This window comes from Columba livia, chromosome 28, assembly GCF_036013475.1.
Source record: "Columba livia isolate bColLiv1 breed racing homer chromosome 28, bColLiv1.pat.W.v2, whole genome shotgun sequence".
Classification (NCBI taxonomy): Eukaryota; Metazoa; Chordata; class Aves; order Columbiformes; family Columbidae; genus Columba; species Columba livia.
The window spans coordinates 2,038,204-2,058,923 of NC_088629.1; the positions used below are offsets into that span (position 1 = coordinate 2,038,204).

At 54.3% G+C, this 20,720-nt stretch overlaps 1 protein-coding gene across 13 annotated transcripts; it reads right to left on the bottom strand.

Annotated features, from left to right (window-relative positions):
- On the bottom strand, positions 1–20,421 carry PIP5K1A (phosphatidylinositol-4-phosphate 5-kinase type 1 alpha). 13 transcript variants are annotated; one of them, XM_065043227.1, is made up of 17 exons: positions 20,297–20,369; positions 15,940–15,981; positions 11,899–11,933; positions 11,185–11,274; positions 9,276–9,406; positions 9,049–9,166; positions 8,032–8,184; positions 7,306–7,605; positions 6,915–7,120; positions 6,248–6,331; positions 5,972–6,020; positions 5,708–5,792; positions 5,325–5,462; positions 4,922–5,051; positions 4,037–4,117; positions 3,518–3,602; positions 1–2,035 (listed from the first exon to the last, which is right to left on the bottom strand). In XM_065043227.1, the coding sequence occupies exons 1-17, from the start codon at positions 20,352–20,354 to the stop codon at positions 2,033–2,035; spliced, it is 1,788 nt and encodes a 595-aa protein (XP_064899299.1). In that variant the 5' UTR covers positions 20,355–20,369; the 3' UTR covers positions 1–2,032. The 13 variants fall into 13 exon arrangements, with proteins under 13 accessions (XP_064899299.1, XP_064899300.1, XP_064899301.1 ...); XM_065043228.1 differs by having other exon boundaries at positions 3,518–3,625; XM_065043229.1 differs by lacking the exon at positions 20,297–20,369 and adding an exon at positions 17,634–17,816.
- Positions 20,422–20,720: the final 299 nt, after the last annotated feature.

Sequence of the window (20,720 nt, forward strand, 5' to 3'; positions counted from 1 at the left end):
TTGAGCAGCACACCGTGTATTGCGCGTCCAAGGGACAGCGTGGGACGAGGCCACGAGCATTCACATAGAAAGGGACGTCGGTGACACCCGGCGCCGCGGCTGTCCCTCGCTCCCGGGGGTGACAACGACAACACCGGGGACAGGAGGGGTCTGTCACCCGGACCTCACAACGGCGGCTGCTCGCGATCCGTCCCCGATGGGCTTGGGGGGGTTCGGGTGACAGGAAAACCCGTCACCCGGCGCTTGGAAACACGCACATGCAAAAAGAAGCGCTTCCGAAAACCCAATAACAAAGCGGAGGTCGAGATAGAAACGCCACCCCCCACCCTACTCGTCGAGTAACTGTCCCCAGGAAACAAAGAAGAATGAAATAAAACAACATTTAAATACAGCTTCATAAATATTAAATCATGACAAAAATCGGAGACTTGGTTTTCTTCCCTCCTGGTAAAAAAAAAATAACAAAAACCACAATTAAAGGTGAGGAAGGAAGGTAAGAAAGTGTCTAATATAGACAGTTAGTTCAGCTATAAAGTGGTCGGGTCTGCGGGTGACGTTTGTCGGCGTCGAAAGGTTTGGAGAGCCCTTGAAATACCCCAAAGTCTGTGAGACGCGCTCCGTAAACCCCCGGGATCCGCCACCCGGAGCAAAGGCCATTCCGCTTGGGCTTTCGGGAAAGAAATACCATTAAAAACCAAACCAAAATCGCTTTTTCTTAAAAAAATATCAGCTTGCGTCGCATCCGCTTTAAAAGGTTGAAGGTGGGAAGAAGCTTTGAAACATCAACTAGAAAACCAAACTCCCTCCCTACGCCGCTACATTCTTCGTTTCCTTAGCAATCATTGCTAATTAGTATAGAAACCCCTCGCACCGCTGCAAGGGCAAGCTTTAAATTACTTCTTTTTTTTTAATAGAGCTATAAAAAAAGGAGGATTCAACCCACCGCGATCACGGGGAAGAGTCACTTCATTCCTTTAAAAAGCATTTAGTGAAAATAAAGATCAGTCCGACGTCTGCTCCGGGATCTCGAGCGCGGTGGCGCCACAACAACAACTTCACCTTCCGGCCCGTTAATTCCTTTAAAATATCAAACTCCTGGATTTTTGAGGAGGCAGAAACCAACCTGGTTTGGGTCAGAATCTTGACTTCAAGCCGCTGGGAGCACCGGTGTCTGCGATACGGGTGAGATATCAAAAGGGGGGCGAGTTATAAAAAGGGGACGGGTTTAGCGGGCGGCGCAGGGGATGGAGAGGGCGGCGTTTGGTCCGTTTGCTTAAGAAATATGTTACAAAAAGCGCGGCCCGTCCAAAGATCCCCATTGGGCTGCCACCCCTGCCCGCCGGGGAGGGGACAGAAGGGCTTGGAGTTGAAAATTTGGGGGACAAAACAACCCAAAAGCTGATGGTGGAAAATCCTCCGAGCAGCGCGGCACCGAGCGATTGATTCTCCTCCGGGATCCAAAACGGTGACGGCGGAGAGGAGCTTGTCCACGGCTTCTGCGCCTCCCTTCCGCCTCCCACCTGAGATACTTTATGGTAAAACACTGAAAAAGATGCTATTTACTAAAAAAAAAAATGCTATCTTGCAGGACTAGAAAGAAGCGATATGACTGAATTGAGAGAAACGCTTAAATTAAAACCGGGTTTAAAATACAAAATCAACCCCCGGCGCTCCGGCGCAAACCGGGCCGGCAGAACCTCGGGTCCCTGTTCCGAGGGTTTCGGCACACGCGGAGCAGCGGCTCTTCCTCCTCCTCCTCCTCCTCCTCGCACCGGCTCCGCTCCCGCCAGGCCGCAAAGGAAGGACAGTGGGGACACGGTGGTGACGTCCAGGTGTCCAAGGCTCAGCCTTTGTTAATACCAATCCCACTAAGCACAGCCCAGCCTTCCGGCCTTGACGTTTCTGTCCAGGGAAGATTTTTTTTGTTGTTGTTTTTTCTTTCTTTTCCTCTAAATATATATATAATGAATCAGCAACGGGGCTGAACGGTTGTTGGACTCCACAGACCACAGAACAATCCGCTTGCGTCGCTTCACTGTGAAGAGAGAAGAGGGGGAGATGCTGGGGAGGGTCTGAATTCACCCGAGGAACCATAAACCTTCCCTTCCCTCCTCAACCTTCCCTTCCCTTCCCTTTCCCCTCAACCTTCCCTTCCCTTTCTTCTCAACCTTCCCTTCCCTTTCTCCTCAACCTTCCCTTCCCTTTCCCCTCAACCTTCCCTTCCCTTTCCCCTCAACCTTCCCTTCCCTTTCCCCTCAACCTTCCCTTCCCTTTCCCCTCAACCTTCCCTTCCCTTTCCCCTCAACCTTCCCTTCCCTTTCTCCTCAACCTTCCCTTCCCTTTCTCCTCAACCTTCCCTTCCCTTCCCTCCTCAACCTTCCCTTCCCTTCCCTCCTCAACCTTCCCTCTCCCTTCCCTCCTCAACCTTCCCTTTCTCTTCTCCTCAACCTTCCCTTCCCTTTCTCCTCAACCTTCCCTTCCCTTCCCTTTCTCCTCAACCTTCCCTTCCCTTTCCCCTCAACCTTCCCTTCCCTTTCTCCTCAACCTTCCCTTCCCTTCCTCCTCAACCTTCCCTTCCCTTTCCCCTCAACCTTCCCTTCCCTTTCCCCTCAACCTTCCCTTACCTTTCTCCTCAACCTTCCCTTACCTTTCCCTTTCCCCTCAACCTTCCCTTTCCCCTCAACCTTCCCTTCCCTTTCCCCTCAACCTTCCCTTCCCTTTCCCCTCAACCTTCCCTTCCCTTTCTCCTCAACCTTCCCTTCCCTTTCCCCTCAACCTTCCCTTCCCTTTCTCCTCAACCTTCCCTTCCCTTCCTCCTCAACCTTCCCTTCCCTTTCCCCTCAACCTTCCCTTCCCTTTCTCCTCAACCTTCCCTTCCCTTCCTCCTCAACCTTCCCTTCCCTTTCCCCTCAACCTTCCCTTCCCTTTCTCCTCAACCTTCCCTTCCCTTTCCCCTCAACCTTCCCTTCCCTTTCCCCTCAACCTTCCCTTCCCTTCCCTCCTCAACCTTCCCTTCCCTTTCCCCTCAACCTTCCCTTCCCTTTCCCCTCAACCTTCCCTTCCCTTTCCCCTCAACCTTCCCTTCCCTTCCCTCCTCAACCTTCCCTTCCCTTCCCTCCTCAACCTTCCCTTCCCTTTCCCCTCAACCTTCCCTTCCCTTTCCCCTCAACCTTCCCTTCCCTTCCCTCCTCAACCTTCCCTTCCCTTCCCTCCTCAACCTTCCCTTCCCTTCCCTCCTCAACCTTCCCTTCCCTTTCCCCTCAACCTTCCCTTCCCTTTCCCCTCAACCTTCCCTTCCCTTTCCCCTCAACCTTCCCTTCCCTTTCCCCTCAACCTTCCCTTCCCTTTCCCCTCAACCTTCCCTTCCCTTTCCCCTCAACCTTCCCTTCCCTTTCCCCTCAACCTTCCCTTCCCTTTCCCCTCAACCTTCCCTTCCCTTCCCTTCCCCTCAACCTTCCCTTTCCTTCCCCTCAACCTCCAGAGCCGCCTTCTTCCTCCAAACCACGTCACTACTCACAAAACTGATCTCGGTCTCCTGCAGGTCCTCCAGCTGCTCTCTCAGCTCCACGGCGCGCTCGGGGAGGGAAGGTCCCGGGGAGCCGCTGGGGAAACAGAAGAGGGAGACCTGTAAAGCAGTTTTTAAAGTGAGCTGTCGATAAGTCCCGTCTCCGGGGTTAATATGAGGCACAAGCACCATCCCTGCTGGGCCAGGAACCCAAAACACCACTGGAAAATCATCCCCCCACCCCAGTCCAAATGAGGATCTTTAGTCCAGCCAAGCAGCAGCGAAGTCTCCAAGCACCTCATCAACATAGAAAACGATCCTGGGTGAACGCAACAAAACCACGAAGCGCTAGAGCTCATGGAGCCTTTCCAGACAGGAGCATCCTCGGTTGAAAAAGCCCCTGGAAAAGCTTTTCCAAACCCTCCGCGCTCCAAAAAGCGGCTGCATCCCATCAGCGGGACACGGAACATGCGCTTGAAAACTCCACCAGCCCGCGATTTGCTCGCTCCTTGCGCTCAATCCCTCCCTCACCTCGGCGTGAAGGTGCCGGGAGCTGTTCTAGGCACATCCTTGGCCGAGCTGTCAGCTTTGTGCACTTGCACGCCCACCGACCTACGCAGAGACGGGAGGAGAGAAACCCGGCGGTTAAGCAAGCGAAAGGGACGGCTCGGGCATGCGGGAGGAGCAGCTCTGGCTTAGGAGCCCCAGCGAGAAGTTTCCGTGCGTTACAGAGGGAGGAAGAGGCGTTAATTCCGACCGCGCGTCGTTGTGCAGCTCAGGAGAGCGCAGACGCCGCAGCGGTGGGGAAAGCGGCTTCCCAACTCTTCCAGGTGAAGAAATTAACACCTCGGGACAACTTCTACCAAAGGGATTGTCCTCTGCCCACAGCTCCTCCTTGTCTGAGAACGGAGACACTCGCAGGCAGCCCCCAGGCTCTCCATGCAGCTTTAGGACACTTAGAATCACACCAAAAACCATCCCTGCGGGCTCGTGTCCCCTGGAGCTCAGCGCCAACGCGATCAGTAAATCACAAGAGAGCTCAAGCCTTGGAAACGAGCAGCGGGAAGGTCGTTTGCAGCGTCATCCATCACCACGTTAACGCTCTTCACGTACACTCGGGCAGCGACACTTGAATTAGCGCCATCACCTCGACTCCAGGACAAAGCCGTTAGATACAGAACACACCGGGACGCCACACAGGCCAAGCGGGAGGTGCAAAAGCGCGTCGCCTGCAAAGAACCGCGCGCAGAACGGCGCCGCGACGCTCCCCTCGCACATGCTCGAGCCCACGGCACTGAACTTGCTCAACGCCACAAAATACTCGATGTCTGCGAGCATGCCGACACCCAGAACATCCAGGACGCAGCACAAAGTCCTCCCGTGGCTCGGGAAAGCGCCAAACAGGGGGAACCTCACCTGTTTGCGGGGGAGTTGAGGCCTCCGCTGCCCAGGGAGGAGGTGGACAGGGTGGTGGCGATGGAATCGCTGTTGGCTTCGTCTACCGGCAGCGTCCTGGGCAGCAGATCCGGGCGACCGAGGTGGGAACCTGAGTGGAAGCACAGACCGCTCGGTCAGCGACACAAGCGGGATCGCGAGCCGGGATCCGCGCTGGCTCCCACGTCAAGACACCTAAGAACCAGCCCTAAACGCGGCTCTCCGGTCCAAGGCCGTTTGGTGGTACGAGCTTTTGGCTTCTCGCACGCCCGACCCCAGAAAATAGGCCCACAAAACACCATAGAGGCGCCTCGCACGGCTCGGGAGGCAGCGAGTTTCCGTGAGACAAATACAAGCTGAAGAGTTAACTTCTCCAGGCACCAACCTTGCTCTACGTCCGCCTCGGTGGTCACTTGTGCTTTCGTCTCGCACGACATGTGCAATTGGGAAGGAACTCCTCCCTGGCAGCTCCGCCGCGGAACCGCGGTGCCGGACCGGCTCTTCTTGGAAGGCGACGGCTTTACTGAAGTACACAAGGAAATAAAAACCCACATAAAGCGTTTTTCTAACACATTCAGGAAGGAGCAAAACACCCAACGCAGCAACTTCCCATTGACAGAGCCCCAAAGGAACAATGGGCGAAACGTGTCCGCTAAGGTCATATCTATGAGGAAAGAATAGAGAAGGAAGGGGTGACGCAGCAGGACAGACTTCCCAAAGCTCCTGTGAGCAAAGCAGAAACCAGGGCGATCGCGCCGCGGTACTTACGTGGTATTTTCTTGAACACCGTGTTGCACATGAACCGTTGGAACCTCTCGGCGTAAAAGCTGGGCCTGTGCACGGATACGGTGTCCTGCGAGACCAAGGGACAGACAGCAGCGTGTCAATCTTATATATATACAAGCAGAAACACACAAATGTCTCAGAAATCCAGGATATTGCGCCCACAAGGAGCACAGGCAGCAGGAACAGTTTAAAACTAATCCGGTTTTATGGCTAAACAGCTGAAAACAGGGCTAATTTTGTACTTACCCCATCGTGCACAAGCGCCTTCCAAGAGTGCTCCAGCTTCTTGATGAATCTGACCAAGGGGAAGAATTAAGAATGATTTTCACCCCAAGAGTTTCGCAGGCAAAGTTAATGAGGGTGGTTAACTCGCAATATTGAACGGGGACTTGACACATGTAACCTCTTAAAAATGAATTATTTGTGTGTTAGCTATTTCTTGTAGGCCAAGCAAGGGCAGACAACGCTGGGAAAGGGTCTTTACGCTTTGGCGAGACGCAGATGTTATAAAACCGTCCCTACCTGTAGGACTGCAGCACGTCGATGATGCCGATGTAGAGCAGCAGCCTCTCGCCCTTGGCGTTGCGGGCCGGAATCCCTCCCATCCTGCGAGAAAAGAGGGGGTGACACTGAAGCGGGGTGTTCTCACGCCCCACAGGTGTTACACAAAGTCACGAACAAGCGTCAACACGCGGGAGGCACTTTCTGCTCAGCAAATTGAGGAGGACGAGCCAGAGCGAAACGCTTCTGCGGTACAACAGCTAAACATGAGTCGAGCCCTTTCTCCCTCCACGTGACAATTTTATTGAAGAGGATTGATCCCAGCTCATGCATGAGAAGAGAAAGAGCAGCTGTAAAGAGCAGCTACTGCAGATGGACTGGATGGGCTGTTAAGCCTGACCTAACAAAGCTCTCGCTACATCTCTTAGAGGTGGATGGAACGAGCTGAAGCTGCCAACAACTGGCGGGCAGAGAACTCTCAAATCCCACCTGGAAGGTGAGAAAATTGTAGACAAAAGACGGGAAATCAAAGATAAAAGCATAAGAGGTGATACTGAGACCCTTCTGCCCAGTGACGGCAATTCGGTATTGCCCAGTATGCGTTTAAATTAAGCCTCCGTTAGCCAAGCTTGGGTTGTACCCCTCGCTCCTCCCAGTATGTCACTGGGAACAGCAACGACACGCTTACTGGTCGTCGGTTTCTATGGTGCCGCCTCGCCGGGCCTCTCCTTGGATGGATTCCATGGCCGTGGAGTAAAGGGCCTTCTGGGCGGCGGGTCGGCGCGTGTCGGCCTGGGACGTCCCGTCCGCCATCGCGTGCTCCCTCTGCGCCAGGTCCATGTTGTGGATGGCGACCAGCAAGCTGTAATCCATGATTTTGAAGCTCTGAAGGACCTGGGCACAGAGTCAGCAAAGGTTCAATCAGCATCGCGAGCCCCGGAAAACCATTTTCAGAAGCGTAGTCAGCGTTTTTGCCATCAAAATACACCAAGCGAAGTCGACGCTGTCGCCTTTTCACAGGAAAGGCGCAGAAAATATATAAACCAACTCTCCACACCGCCCTTCGCCCCGACACTTACCAAACAGTCTCTTTGTAACGTTTTGCACAGAGCGTTGTACATGTCAGAGTCCAAGAAGAGGCCGTCGGGGATGTCCTGCATAAAATCCAAGTCTTTGTATGTTGGGAAGACCTTATCTCGCTCCTTCTGGGACGCTCGGCGCTTGTAGGTGGAGCCCTTCAGGTCGTATTTCAGGTGCATTTTGACGGAGCGTGGCAGTAGGTTGTTCATCACGACGATGCGAATGTTTTTGCCTCCGGCCTGGACACAGTACAAGCCGTAAAACTTTGGCAGCAGCGTTCTGGGGTTCTGGTTCAAATTCTGAAACGTCAAAGATGAGCAAATACCTTGAAAGCCATTCTGGTTATGCACACGCCAATTGGAGGAGTTATTTGTTCCTTCCTGCGCTTCTATATGGGAACAGAGCTGGCAGAGAGTCAAAGCCATTGCCAAAGAAACTAAAAGACAAGGGCAGGTGAACATGGGGAACACAGGGGTGTTGTTAACGACCTCTTTGCAAAGCTGAGAAACTTCATAGGAAGGAAAGAGTTTGCTGTTCATTCACACAGAAGCCAAACGGCTTCAGAGCAAAGGAAGAGCTTGTGTGTCGCCTTTTTACATCTGCTCAAAGCTCCGCTCACATCTACCGAGCGGTGTGCAGCAATATCTCTCATGCTTGGGGTATCTCTCTTACGTTTGGGGGACCATTCCCTAGCTTGCAAAGAACTGCTCCCCCAAGCCACTCACCATGTAGTAGCCGGGCAGCAGCTTCTGTAAGAACTCGGCCTCTTTGTGCTGAACTGTCTTGATGATAAACTCATCGTCGCTGGACACGTAGAAGAGGGACCCGCTGGCTCCGGAGTTTGAAAGCTCAATGAGCGGCTCGTTGCAGAGCGAGTACTGAGGAGGACAAGAAACACAGAATCACAGCATGTGAGGGGTTGCAGGGCCCTGGAAAGCTCATCCAGTGCAATCCCCCCGGAGCAGGAACACCCAGATGAGGTTACACAGGAAGGTGTCCAGGCGGGTTGGAATGTCTGCACAGAAGGAGACTCCACAACCCCCTGGGCAGCCTGGGCCAGGCTCTGCCACCCTCACCCCAACAAGTTGCTTCTCATCTTCCAGCGGAACCTCCTGTGTTGCACTTTGCACCCATTGCCCCTTGTCCTGTCCCTGGTTGTCACCAGAAGAGCCTGGCTCCATCCTCCTGACACTGCCCCTTTCCATCTTGATCCCCAGCAATGAGTCCCCCCTCAGGCTCCTCTTGTCCAGCTCCAGAGCCCCAGCTCCCTCAGCCTTTCCTCACACGGGAGATGCTCCACTCCCTCCAGCATCTTGGTGGCTGCGCTGGACTCTCTCCAGCAGTTCCCTGTCCTGCTGGAACTGAGGGGCCACAGCTGGACACAATATTCCAGGTGTGGTCTCCCCAGGGCAGAGCAGAGGGGCAGGAGAACCTCTCTGACCTACTGACCACCCCCTTCTAACCCACCCCAGGTCCCATTGGCTTCCTGGCCACAAGGGCCAGTGCTGGCTCATGGTCCCCCTGCTGTCCCCAGGACCCCCAGCTCCCTTTCCCCTACACTGCTCTCTCAGAGGTGAGAGACGCGGCAGCAGGAAACTTGAGCGTGAAGGCTCTTCCTTTTAAACATTAACAGAGGGAAAGCCCAGGGTCCCGTATGGCATCCCCACGGTGCTTACAGAGTCGGCCACAGGGCCCCATAGCTCCCCACAGCTCCAACAAACCTGCTCCAGCCGCCCACTCACCAAGTAATCATCTGGTCGGATGCCAAAGAGCTCCCGGAAATAGCGAAAGGCCACTGGAGCGTAAGTTTTGAACCGAAAGTCGTTGTAGTGATGAGCTGGGGTCAGGTTGCTCCCTTCACTGCTCAAGGGGAGAAGAACACACGGGTATTTGGATGTGAAACATTTAAGAAACTGCCCTAAAAAGCAAACACCCAAAAAGGACACACTGACGCTATCAAAGCACCGACCTGGGGAAGAAAATACTTTCTACTACGTAGAAATCTTGCATGAGAACATCTCGTTCAGGTTTGGTGCTCAAGCTGCCAACGGTGTGTGTGATGCCCAGCTGGATGGCGCCTTTCAAGGCAGACGATGTCGTCTGGAGGGGCAGAGAAAATGAATTAGACACTGGGGAGCAGCAAACTGGAAACAGGAATGAAAGGAGTTAAAGGAGAGAGCTCCCTGTTTAAACCAGCACTCTTAGCTGGGTTATTCCACACCTACTGGCTCCAGTTTTGTATCCTCATTGGTGATGGGAACAGCCCTACATCTGTGATAGACCCTGCTCGGTATTTGCACTCGAGCATGAAGGATGTGAACTGGAATTGACACCCTTAAAAGGACCCCGATGAGATCTGCTCAGCACCCCAACATTCTGCCGTCAATCCGGCTGGAAATGCCGAGGCTGCCGAGCAGGTGCGGGTTGGATTCGTGCAGCTGCAGCTCGTGGACGTTCCACTTGGCTCATACGTAAAGCGACTGGACCCAAACCAAGAGCCAGGGCTCAGGATCCAACTCGTGTTTGTTTCCTTAAGCTCAACAAAGCCCAGGAACCGCTGTTGATCAAAGCATTTGGCAACAGAGGACGCGGCGGTATCTGGGGGATAAACGGTGTCCCCAGACACATGTCCTCCGTGAAGCCTTGTCAAACAAACGGGAACATTTCTCCAGCTCCATTGCTTTTCTGTTATGTCAGCTGCCAGAGACCTGCTCACGGTTCCCCGGAAAGAGCAGCACAAACTGGCGGTGACTCCAGCTCGCCCACAACGTCCTTTTCTTCTTCAGCTGCCCGTATCTGACAACTCTCTCTGTATTACACAGTGAAGGAGGAAGAACTCGACCCTTCTTACCCTCTAAAGGCTGAAGCTGCTTGAGAACTGATCTAGGCCCAGCTCACCTAGGCCTGCCTAAACCGCCAGGACGGTCTCGCCGCCGAGCAGCGGGACTTGCGCAGCGACGCTGCCTTGTTTGTGAACACGGAGCCGCGGGGCCGCGTTGCCAAGGAACGAGGATTTTTCTCTTCTATGAGGCAGCAGCTGCCTGTTTACCGGCGCTGTTATCAGCCAAAACAATTTCCCACCTCTGGAAAGGGAGGGGATGGAGAACAGGCTGTGCGTTAGTCCCGGATAAACCCCACGCAGCGCCCCGTCGGGTCCCTGGGACCCTCGCAAGAAACATTTCAAGCATCTTCCATTGGCTTCTACTCTTGTCTCCTATTAACTGCTGTCTAACCTTCTACCTCTGAATGTGCTGGGAAACTGAGACCCAGATCTGAATCCTGAAGGCACGAGCAGCTTCAAAAAGGGCTGGATAACAAAAGCTGCCTTTTGGAGAGAGGCCATTCGAATTCCTCCCTTCTGCTCCGATTGCTGACAGACAGACAGACGTTCATCGGGATCAGATTTCAGACCAGCAGCTTCTCTCACCCACAGCGCTGAAACGTCCCTATCGAGCCATAACCCATTTAATCCGCAGCCCAGAAACTCGTCCTCGCTTCAGAGTCGACTCAACCCGATCAAGTCCAACAAACGGGAAGCGGCACCCACAAAATACCCACATTTACAGGCTTTTTAAAAAGCCCCGAACAATCTCCCCTTTGTAAAGCAAATTCCAGTAATGCCACAAGATCTATTGTGGCCGAAGAGCACAGAGAGCACCCAAGAAGCCACAAGAGGCCTCGGAAGTGTCGCTAATGGGTGAAGTTTAAAAATAAGCCCGTCTTAGGAAGGCTGCAGCAGAGAAACTAAGGAGGACACGTTCAGTCCTTTGGTTCCTTTCCTTTGAGATCTTCAGCGGCTGTCACAGACATCACCCACCATCTAACACCGAACCCCGTGAGCGCAGAACATTCAAACGAGCTGCGTGGGACGAACTCACCTTTTTATAGGTAGTTTCACCCGTGGAGTCCACTCCTCGGTGCCCTTTCTTTATCGTCTGCGAGCCCGGCTGCCCAGAACCACCCGGCATCTAAAAGTGGAGCAAAAGATGGTAAGAAGCAAGGTATAAACCACAATTCTTAGCAGTGGGTGGCTGCCCAGAGCCACCCGGCATCATTTGTGTTTTAAAGATAGAGCTGCTGAAGCCCCAGAGCATAGCAAAGCAAGGACGAGGTACAGACAGACAGACAGCATCAAAACACCTTCAGAACCCACTGGCTGATGTGCAACGGGGCCAGACATGGGATTAAACACCAACACCTTGGTGCGAACCCTCATCACACAATGAGCTCTAAGCGAGTCTGGACCAAGCGCAGCTCGGAGGAAACGTTTTAGGAAGGCGGCGGATCCCGCTGTGATTCACCCCGTTGACTCATCGGTGTCTAACACACGCGGCCGGTAAATGACGTTCCGCAGTCCAAACGGGTTGAACATCTTGCTGGCAGCGGGAGATTTCGGGGGGGGTTGGTGGGCCTGGAATTGCTCAGTTCCAGCAGAGTCGTTAAGATTTTATTCCCTCGATAAGGAAGAACGCTTTGATTTCCTAAATGAGTGCTTACAGCTTACCGCACCGATTTGAAAGAGAAGGGATAAACAGCAGTCTGGATTTAAGGGTTTCTATAGGAACAAACCAGCTTGTCACGCAGAAACTTACCTCGGGGGTGAGGGATTTTTTGAAAGTAGACGATCCTGTTAAAAACAAAGCAAAAAGCCACAGTCAGGAAGGGTCGATCGCCACCGTCCAGCACAAGAAGCCAAAAAAGGCTGACGCGCTGTTTGCTCAGACAGACGTTTCGAGGCAGCTGGGAGGGCACTGACTCACGGCGGCTTTTCGTGGAGCCACAAGGAAACGCGGCTCCGCTCGCACGCGGGTTCGTGTCGGCGCTGCCAGCTCAGCTCAGCTCAGCTCAGCGGGATTATTGGTGGTTAATTAGAGCCGAGCGCTCCGCAGCGTTTCGGTAGATGCACCAACCACACTTTACTTGCCAGGACCTTTTTATTCAAAGGCTTAGAACGCAACCCTTGAAACTAAATATCTGCGAGGCCTGGAATCCCACCGTGAGTTTTTGCTGGATGCAACAAGGAAAAAAAGCAATTACAGATGTGATCGACCTTGACTTGAGTAAGGCATTTGACACAGTGTCCCACAGCATCCTCACAGCTGAACTGAGGAGTGTGGGCTGGATGAGCGGGGAGCGAGGTGACTGTGAACTGGTGAAGGGAAGAAGCCAGAGAGTCGTGGTCAATGGGCAGAGTCCAGTTGGGGCCTGTACCCAGTGTAGTGCCCCAGGGGACAGTGCTGGGACCAGCACTATTCGATATATTCATCAATGACTTGGATGAGGGAATAGAGTGACTGTCAGCGATTTGCTGGTGACACCAAGCTGGGAGGAGTGGTGACACTGGAAGCTGTGCTGCCATCAGAGACCTGGACAGGCTGGAGAGCTGGGCGGGGAGAAATGTAATGAAATAGAACAGGGGCAAGTGTAGAGTCTTGAATGTGGGCAGAACAAGCCCAGGTTCCAGTGTAAGTTGGGAATGAGCTGTTGGAGCAGTGAAAAGGGAGCTGGGGGTCCTGGGGACAGCAGGGGGACCATGAGCCAGCACTGGGCCCTTGTGGCCAGGAAGCCAATGGGACCTGGGGTGGGTTAGAAGGGGGTGGTCAGTAGGTCAGAGAGGTTCTCCTGCCCCTCTGCTCTGCCCTGGGGAGACCACACCTGGAATCTTGTGTCCAGCTGTGGCCCCTCAGCTCCAGCAGGACAGGGAACTGCTGGAGAGAGTCCAGCGCAGCCACCAAGATGCTGGAGGGAGTGGAGCATCTCCCGTGTGAGGAAAGGCTGAGGGAGCTGGGGCTCTGGAGCTGGACAAGAGGAGCCTGAGGGGGGACTCATTGCTGGGGATCAAGATGGAAAGGGGCAGTGTCAGGAGGATGGAGCCAGGCTCTTCTGGTGACAACCAGGGACAGGACAAGGGGCAATGGGTGCAAACTGCAACACAGGAGGTTCCGCTGGAAGGTGAGAAGCAACTTGTTGGGGTGAGGGTGGCAGAGCCTGGCCCAGGCTGCCCAGGGGGTTGTGGAGTCTCCTTCTGTGCAGACATTCCAACCCGCCTGGACACCTTCCTGTGTAACCTCATCTGGGTGTTCCTGCTCCGGGGGGATTGCACTGGATGAGCTTTCCAGGGCCTTTCAACCCTCACACTCTGGGATTCTATGTCTGTGCCCACCACAACCAGACCCCAACCAGCACAGACCACACGAGCTATTATTTCGTTTTCCTTTCTGCTTCAGACACAGGAACTGATTTATTCTGACACCTCAGGTCTCAGGATCAACGCTCCGGCTCCACGCAAACCAAAGGAACAGAAGCACTGACCCGCAAACTTCGCTGCCCTCTGATCCCCTCACCGAACGATCAGATTCTCCTTTCCATACACATTAAACGAGCAAACAGGTTGAAAATCTGTGACAAACGCTTCTTTTGCCCATTAAGAGCCTCCAACCGCCTTCCTGCCTGCTCTTGTCTCCCTTTAAAGACAAAATTTGTTCTGTGAAGCTCTAATTTTTGCATTTGCAGCATCTCCCAAGCATCACTTGGGGCTCTCTGGGGTCACCCACATCCCTTCCCTCTCCCCCAGCCCAGATTTGGGGCATTACCAGCCAGAAAAAGCTCCTGCGACTCATTGCGCTCTAATAAAACCAATAAAACTCAATCCAGCACCTTGTCACGAGGCTTTTGAACTTGTCTGGACCCATTGGGGCACTGGGGTGGTGGAAACATCCCGGGCATCACAACTTGACACATGTTCAATGGGAATTAAGCCTTTCTTTAAGAAAAAGACCTGTCATTAAGCGATCCTGGAGCTGCACCACCAGGAGAGTCACATCGGATGCCCGCGGGGTTAATATTGGCTCATCCAATATTAACGCCGAGCTTATTCCACCCGGATTTAACCTCTCACCAGAGGATCGAGCGGCAAATCTCTTTGCTGCCTTCACCGCACGCAACAACTGTTCAAATCCAGAATATATGGGGATGCTCAGCTGGGAGAGGTCAGAGCATCACTGTGGCATCGCTGAGGTCTGTACCCAGTGCAGTGCCCCAGGGGACAGTGCTGGGACCAGCACTGTTCAATATATTCATCAATGACTTGGATGAGGGAATAGAGTGACTGTCAGCGATTTGCTGGTGACACCAAGCTGGGAGGAGTGGTGACACTGGAAGCTGTGCTGCCATCAGAGACCTGGACAGGCTGGAGAGCTGGGCAGGAGAAATGTGATGAAATAGAACAAGGGCAAGTGTAGAGTCTTGAATGTGGGCAGAACAAGCCCAGGTTCCAGTGTAAGTTGGGAATGAGCTGTTGGAGCAGTGAAAAGGGAGCTGGGGGTCCTGGGGACAGCAGGGGGACCATGAGCCAGCACTGGGCCCTTGTGGCCAGGAAGCCAATGGGACCTGGGGTGGGTTAGAAGGGGGTGGTCAGTAGGTCAGAGAGGTTCTCCTGCCCCTCTGCTCTGCCCTGGGGAGACCACACCTGGAATCTTGTGTCCAGCTGTGGCCCCTCAGCTCCAGCAGGACAGGGAACTGCTGGAGAGAGTCCAGCGCAGCCACCAAGATGCTGGAGGGAGTGGAGCATCTCCCGTGTGAGGAAAGGCTGAGGGAGCTGGGGCTCTGGAGCTGGAGAAGATTGGACTGGATGAGCTTTCCAGGTCCCTTCAACCCCTGACATTCTGGGATCCTGTGACCGTTCCCAGCACACCCAGTTTCTCCAGCAGGAAGCTCCCCCGCCCTCCTGTTTCCAAACGAGTTTGCTGCTGATTGGGAAATAGGTAATTCCTGTTTGACCACGATAAAGAAAACACTTATTCACGGCTGAGTGCGAGGATGAAGCTGCAGCCAAAGCTTCGTATGGATCCTTGCACAAAAACCAGCCCTCAATAACCCAAAGAACAAAAGTCAGCGGTTTCCACACTCACGGGTTCCAGTTATCACCGTGTCTTTTTGTAACGGCCATTTGGTGTCACCCCAAACTCTGCTTGGAGAAGCGAAGGCGTTAAATTCAATGGTGTAAACGTAACAAGAAATAATCCCCAAATCTGCTATTCCAACAACTCCTTAAACCAAAAGATCATCAACCTTAATTCTGAACAATAGAAAAAGCTTGAGAGACCCAAACAGTTAATCCTGGCCAAAGGAAACAGGCCAGTCCTGTCCAAAAATGAATCCACCATGGCCCAAAAGGTTTCCTTTCTGCTCTCTGAATGGTGAAAGAAAAGCCCTACAAGAGGTTTCCGAGCTGTTTACTGGAAGCTGAAACAACCTCAACAAACCTTATCTGGTTGGGATGATTGGATCCAGCGACAGATCGGATACTCTGTTGGATCAGTCCCACCCCATCAATCCACGGCTGTAAATGGGAATAAGAGCGAAAACGTCCTTTATTTCCCCCAAAGCGCAAAGCGGGCAGCAGCCAAGCGCCGCTGGAACGATCCGGGTCACGCTTCAATCAAACACACTGCGATCAAACGGCGGCTTTTGTTGAGAGCGGCAGCGGCTTATTTTGGGGACAAAACCCACCGAGTTGCGTCCGTCCTCGCAAGCCAAGGCGGTTACATCACACAGCGTTTTGCTGCTGGTTACTGGGAAGGAAAACACATGCTTTTTGGGGGGTTTTAAGCACATATATGCGATCCGTCTACCTCTTCGGAACGACATCACCGAGCAGCACAAAAAGCTGAAATCTAGATGAGGAGAAACAGAAAGGTTATAGAGTTGTTGAGGTGAATTGATATCTCAGCGGCTGGAAGAAAGAAGAGATGTTTTCTATAAGAAAGACGCACAAAAAGAAATCCTATTTCCGCTAGGTTAGAAAACAAAGGTCCAAAATGTGTCCGAGCGAAGCAATAAAACCTATTCCACAAGAAGGATGGAACAAAGAGTCAAAGCCAACGCTTTCCATGGCAGGAGATGCGAGCAAACCACGCGGAACACGGCGCTCCAGAGCGCGATAAACCGCTTACACACGCTCAGTCTTGTTCAGAAGGCCAAGCGATTAATAATTGGATCAATTAGATTAAGGACATCAAACCAACAGCTCCCGAATGTCACCGGATCCCGCTGAGGCGTCCCAGGGTGAAAAGAGAGCGAGACGCAATCTCGGTAACGTTATCTCGGCGCTTTGCAGTGACGCTGAACCCTCCTCGGCCTCCCAGCGCTTCAGTGCACCCGGCCCCGGGGAAATAAAGCGGGTTTTATCATTTTCTTAATCAATTACAGGTTTCCATGTGCTCGGTTGAGGAGGGAGCGGAGACCAGGCACAATATCTAGAAACCAATTCAAAAACCCAATAAATAAGCAGGTAGCTCGTCCGACTCGTAGCACATGTGAGAAGGGACCGGAGAGGAGGGGGTTTGGGTTTCCATCACCTGGGGGTCACTGATCACAGGCAACGATCTCCCCGAAACTCATGATCCATCGTTTGGGGCTTATCCCTGTGATTTTGGGAAAGGAGACGCGCTTGACGGCAACTGGTTGGTTGGGAGTTACAATCCAAAGTCAACATAACTCACCACGGTGGGGAAAAACCCCTTCTCTCAGCAGCACAGCAGAGCTTGACCAGAGCCGGCGATTGAAAGGACATAAATCAGTGAGAGTTCAGCAAAACTCGGTTTTGCTGAAGGTGCTTAAGCCAAGGTCGCTTTCTGGAATATCTGATGGCAACTTCTGTCCCTGTGACCCACAGAAAAGTGGGGGAGACCCTCCTGCCCCCCAGCAGCATCTCCTGGGAAGGGAATGTGTGTCGACAGCTTCAATCCCAGCCCAGCGACCGCAGAACCGGCTTAAAACCGACCCCGGAGGGAGCTGGTGATGGGGAGAGCAGAATTACCCGAGCCACCTTCTTAACTGGGGAGAAAGGCCAATCTTTTCCCAAAAGAGGAAGATTTGGGTCAGATTTAAGGGATTTCTCAGCCCTGGGAGCGCTTGGCTTCTTAAACAAGGCTGAGCGCGGCGGGACGTGGTGCGATAACACATTTAATTACCGCCGTGGGAGGGTAATTAAGAGCGAGCGCGACGCCTCGTTTGGGGGAACGCGCAGCCCCGATCTGGAGAGGGAAGCGGCGCGGGGGGCGTTAATTCACCTCCAAAAATCAAATGGCTTTTCAACCCTGATGGGGAGAAGAAATAAAACACCGAGCAGCCCCTTTCAACCGAGCGGGAGGGAGGAGCAGCTTTTACTTTCCAAAGGGAAATTCGGTTATAATTCAGGAAATGGTGCTCCCGGTCATCAGGGCTCAAGCAAAACCGCACGATTCTCACTCGCTTCGCCAAACAAGCTTCCATCCTGTGGTTTATTTAACCAAACCTGGGGTTTATTTAGCCAAACTGCTCCTACCTTTGTCCTTTTGCTGCTCACCCGCGTCCATGGCAAAGACAAGAAGCTTTGCCGCGTGTCAGGGTGGGCGCCGCATCCCAACACGACTCCCCCGGCACCAAAAGGGGCGTTTAGGGAGTTTGGGCGACGAGACGCAGCTGACGGCACCAACCTGCGACACCCACGGAGATCTCGCAGCCCATAGTTGCGAAGGAGAGACGTTTTTATACCACAGACGGACCTGGGAGTCATTTGATGGTTTTATTTTAAACCCGAGGATGATGAGGGTTCAGACATTTCCATTTACCCCGCTCACGGTCCCTCCCGCGCTCGCCCAGGTGGGATCGGCAAAGCTCAGTCCCTCTCGCAGCGATTTCAGGGAGGGGTTGAGGCTTTGTGAGTGTTTTACACCCACTTTAAGGGCTCAGAACCCCAATCTCAGCTCCCTCCAGATGCATCGGGATAGTTTCCCTATCCCCACAAACCCATTTGGAGAGCAATTCTTTTGTCGCCGGCCTCCAGGGAGGGGCCTGAACCCAGCGCCACAATGAACCCTCGACCTGTAATTACAAAGCACTCGCAGCACAAAGGACCAAACCACCCCACATTAGCATTTTTTGGCAGATGCTGCTTCAAAGCAAAAGGAGAAAACCTCTTGGGGTGTTTCTGTGGAGTTATATCCATGTTAAGGCAGGGAGAGGAGGAAAGCGCTGGTTGGGGAAGGTTCCAAAATCAGTCGCACCCCCTGGATGGTGCCAGGAATAAACTAACAGCCCCTGGGACAAACTGCAACCACCTCAAGATGCCCCGAGTCCCCCAGGGCTCAAATCCCGGGTTTAAAGCCGTCAGGGATCAGCCGAGGTGACCGCGCGTCACGTCCCGCGCACGTCACAACCAGAACCCAAATCCTGTGGGAAACGCGCCTCAGCCAACACCTCGCCGGCCGGAGGAGCAAACAATGGCCATTATTCCACCAGGAAGGGAGAAGAGATTCGCTGGTTCACTTGCATGTTTTCCCTTGAGAGACGCCCTTCGAGCTTTGCAAAGCTCCTCCTTCAAGTTCAACATTTCAAAGGAGGCCCCAAAGCAAAAGACCCCGAGGTTTCACCCCTCAGACGTCCAATAAACACCCAAGAGGTCTCGTCCTCCTCACTAAACTGGGTTTATAGGAACAGGTACGACTCCCCCGATGAGCAAAGATAAAGCCGGTGCGTTGGGCGCCTTCAAACTGCCCAAAGGCCACGGCAATGAAGCCAGAAAATCGAGTACGTACAGACATCCCCACCAGACGAGACATCCTCAACGCCGCGGTAATAATTAAGTTAATTTATCTTATGGCGATCCGGCCCTGAATGCTTTTAAAAGAGAAGCGGAGCTTAAGGTGCAAAACACCAACAGTCTAAGAGCAGCAAATGAAGCTGAGGTTCAGCCAGGGGTTTCTCCTGTCCCTGATGGGACTTGGGTGACCGGGAAGCTTCAGCGTATTGCGTTCTAATAAATAAAAAGCCTCCATAATCTCTTCCAGAGAAGCTCGGGAAGGATGGTTGGGTCTTGTCTTGTGGTTTCCAGCCACAAACTAGAGCCAAGAAGCTGTTTTGGGGCACGTGGAAAGGGGAAAATGGCTCTTGACTCCCCAATAATGCTGCGAGGAGGCGGCGCCACAGCTTTAACAACCCAAAGCGCCCCGTTTTACCCCAGACGAGGCTTCCGCCCCTCTGCGGAGATGAGGACGGTGCGCGGTTCCAACCCTGCGTACGACTGGGTTCAACTCATGCTTTAAACCAGCAGAGCTATAGGAACCCCCAGGACCCCCCGCACCTCTTCCCAGCCCAAACAACCCCAACCAGAAGGTGTTTATGTTCCCACAATATCTCGCCTGCCCTCGAACAGCTTCGAGGAGCCACCTTGGCCTTGCCCAGCACCACAAGAGGGTCCTCCCATCATGATTCCCCCCTTCCCCAGCACAATCCTGCCCTAAGGGGGATATTTCAGCTCCCGTACCCCAAAGGGGGGACCCGCTGCCACCCTGACCTGTGGCTCAGGCTCTAGAAAACAAGGGAAAAGACTCAAGTTTCCCCCCCGTACCAACCTCTGCTCCCCGCGCCGCTGCCGACGGATCCCAAGACCCTCAATCCTCTCATAATACCCTTTTTGAAGGGGCTTTTCGAGCTCCCCCATGGGGGAGAGTCCTCCCCACACACCCACGGCTTCCTCAGGAAAAGCGCGGCGCTGCTCCCACCTCCCCCGGACAAAGGTGAACCGCAGCCCCCACACGCGTTCTGGAAGCCCACGACCCCCAGCGCTCGCTCCCACAGCGCCGGCCCAGGGGCCGCTTCCACCGCCGGGCTCCCCCCAGCTCGGCCCCGGCTCCCCCTCGGGCTCCCCCGCAGCCCCGGGCCGCCCTCCCCGCCCCGCGGCCTGGCCCAGCCCCTCACCCCCGCACGGCCCGGGCCGGGCCCCGCGCCCCTTCCCGCGCACACCCGGCCCCACAGGCCGCCCACCGGCCTCCTCAGCGCCCCCTCGGCCCCACACACCCCGCGCCTCTCGGGCCTTCAGAGCCCCCTAAGCCCCACGCAGCACCCCCCCCGCTCAGCTCCACCTCCCCAGCCCTCCGGCCCCGCGCCCCTTGGCCCCCCGAGAGCCTCCCCCGGCCCCCCCGCCGGTGCCCGGCCCAGCCCCCGTACCAGCCAGGCCGCCGCTGCTCCCGCTGCTGCCGCCCGACTCGGGCCCCGCCGCCGCCATCTTGGAGCGCGCGCGCGCTCCCTCCCTGCGGCGGCGCCCGCGCCCCGCCCCGCTTGGCTCCGCCCCCTCCCCGCCTGACCACGCCCCCTCATCGTTACGCCCCGCTTTTGATCACGTGATGCGCCAAAGCGCGACCAAAACAAAGAGAAAAAAGAGGGGAGGGAGGGGGGGAAGGGGGCACGTGGCGCACGGGGCGCCACAAGAGTTGTCGTGACGTCACGCAGTGACGTCATTTCCCGATATTCCCTCACGAGGGTCGTGACGTGGCCGCACCGAGACGAGCAGAGCCCGGGGGAGGACGGATGGGCTCTATTGTTTTGTTTTCCGGGGGGGTCGCTCTCCCGTGACGTCGCTCTCCCATGATGT

Excerpts from the sequence above, each read along its gene's own strand:
- PIP5K1A (XM_065043227.1), bottom strand. The coding sequence starts at position 20,354 with ATGGCGGCGGCGGGGCCCGAGTCGGGCGGCAGCAGCGGGAGCAGCGGC. Across the intron at positions 8,185-9,048 it reads TCCGACCAGATGATTACTTG|TACTCGCTCTGCAACGAGCC; the intron begins GTGAGTGGGCGG and ends TGTCCTCCTCAG. Across the intron at positions 6,021-6,247 it reads GACGTGCTGCAGTCCTACAG|ATTCATCAAGAAGCTGGAGC; the intron begins GTAGGGACGGTT and ends CCCCTTGGTCAG.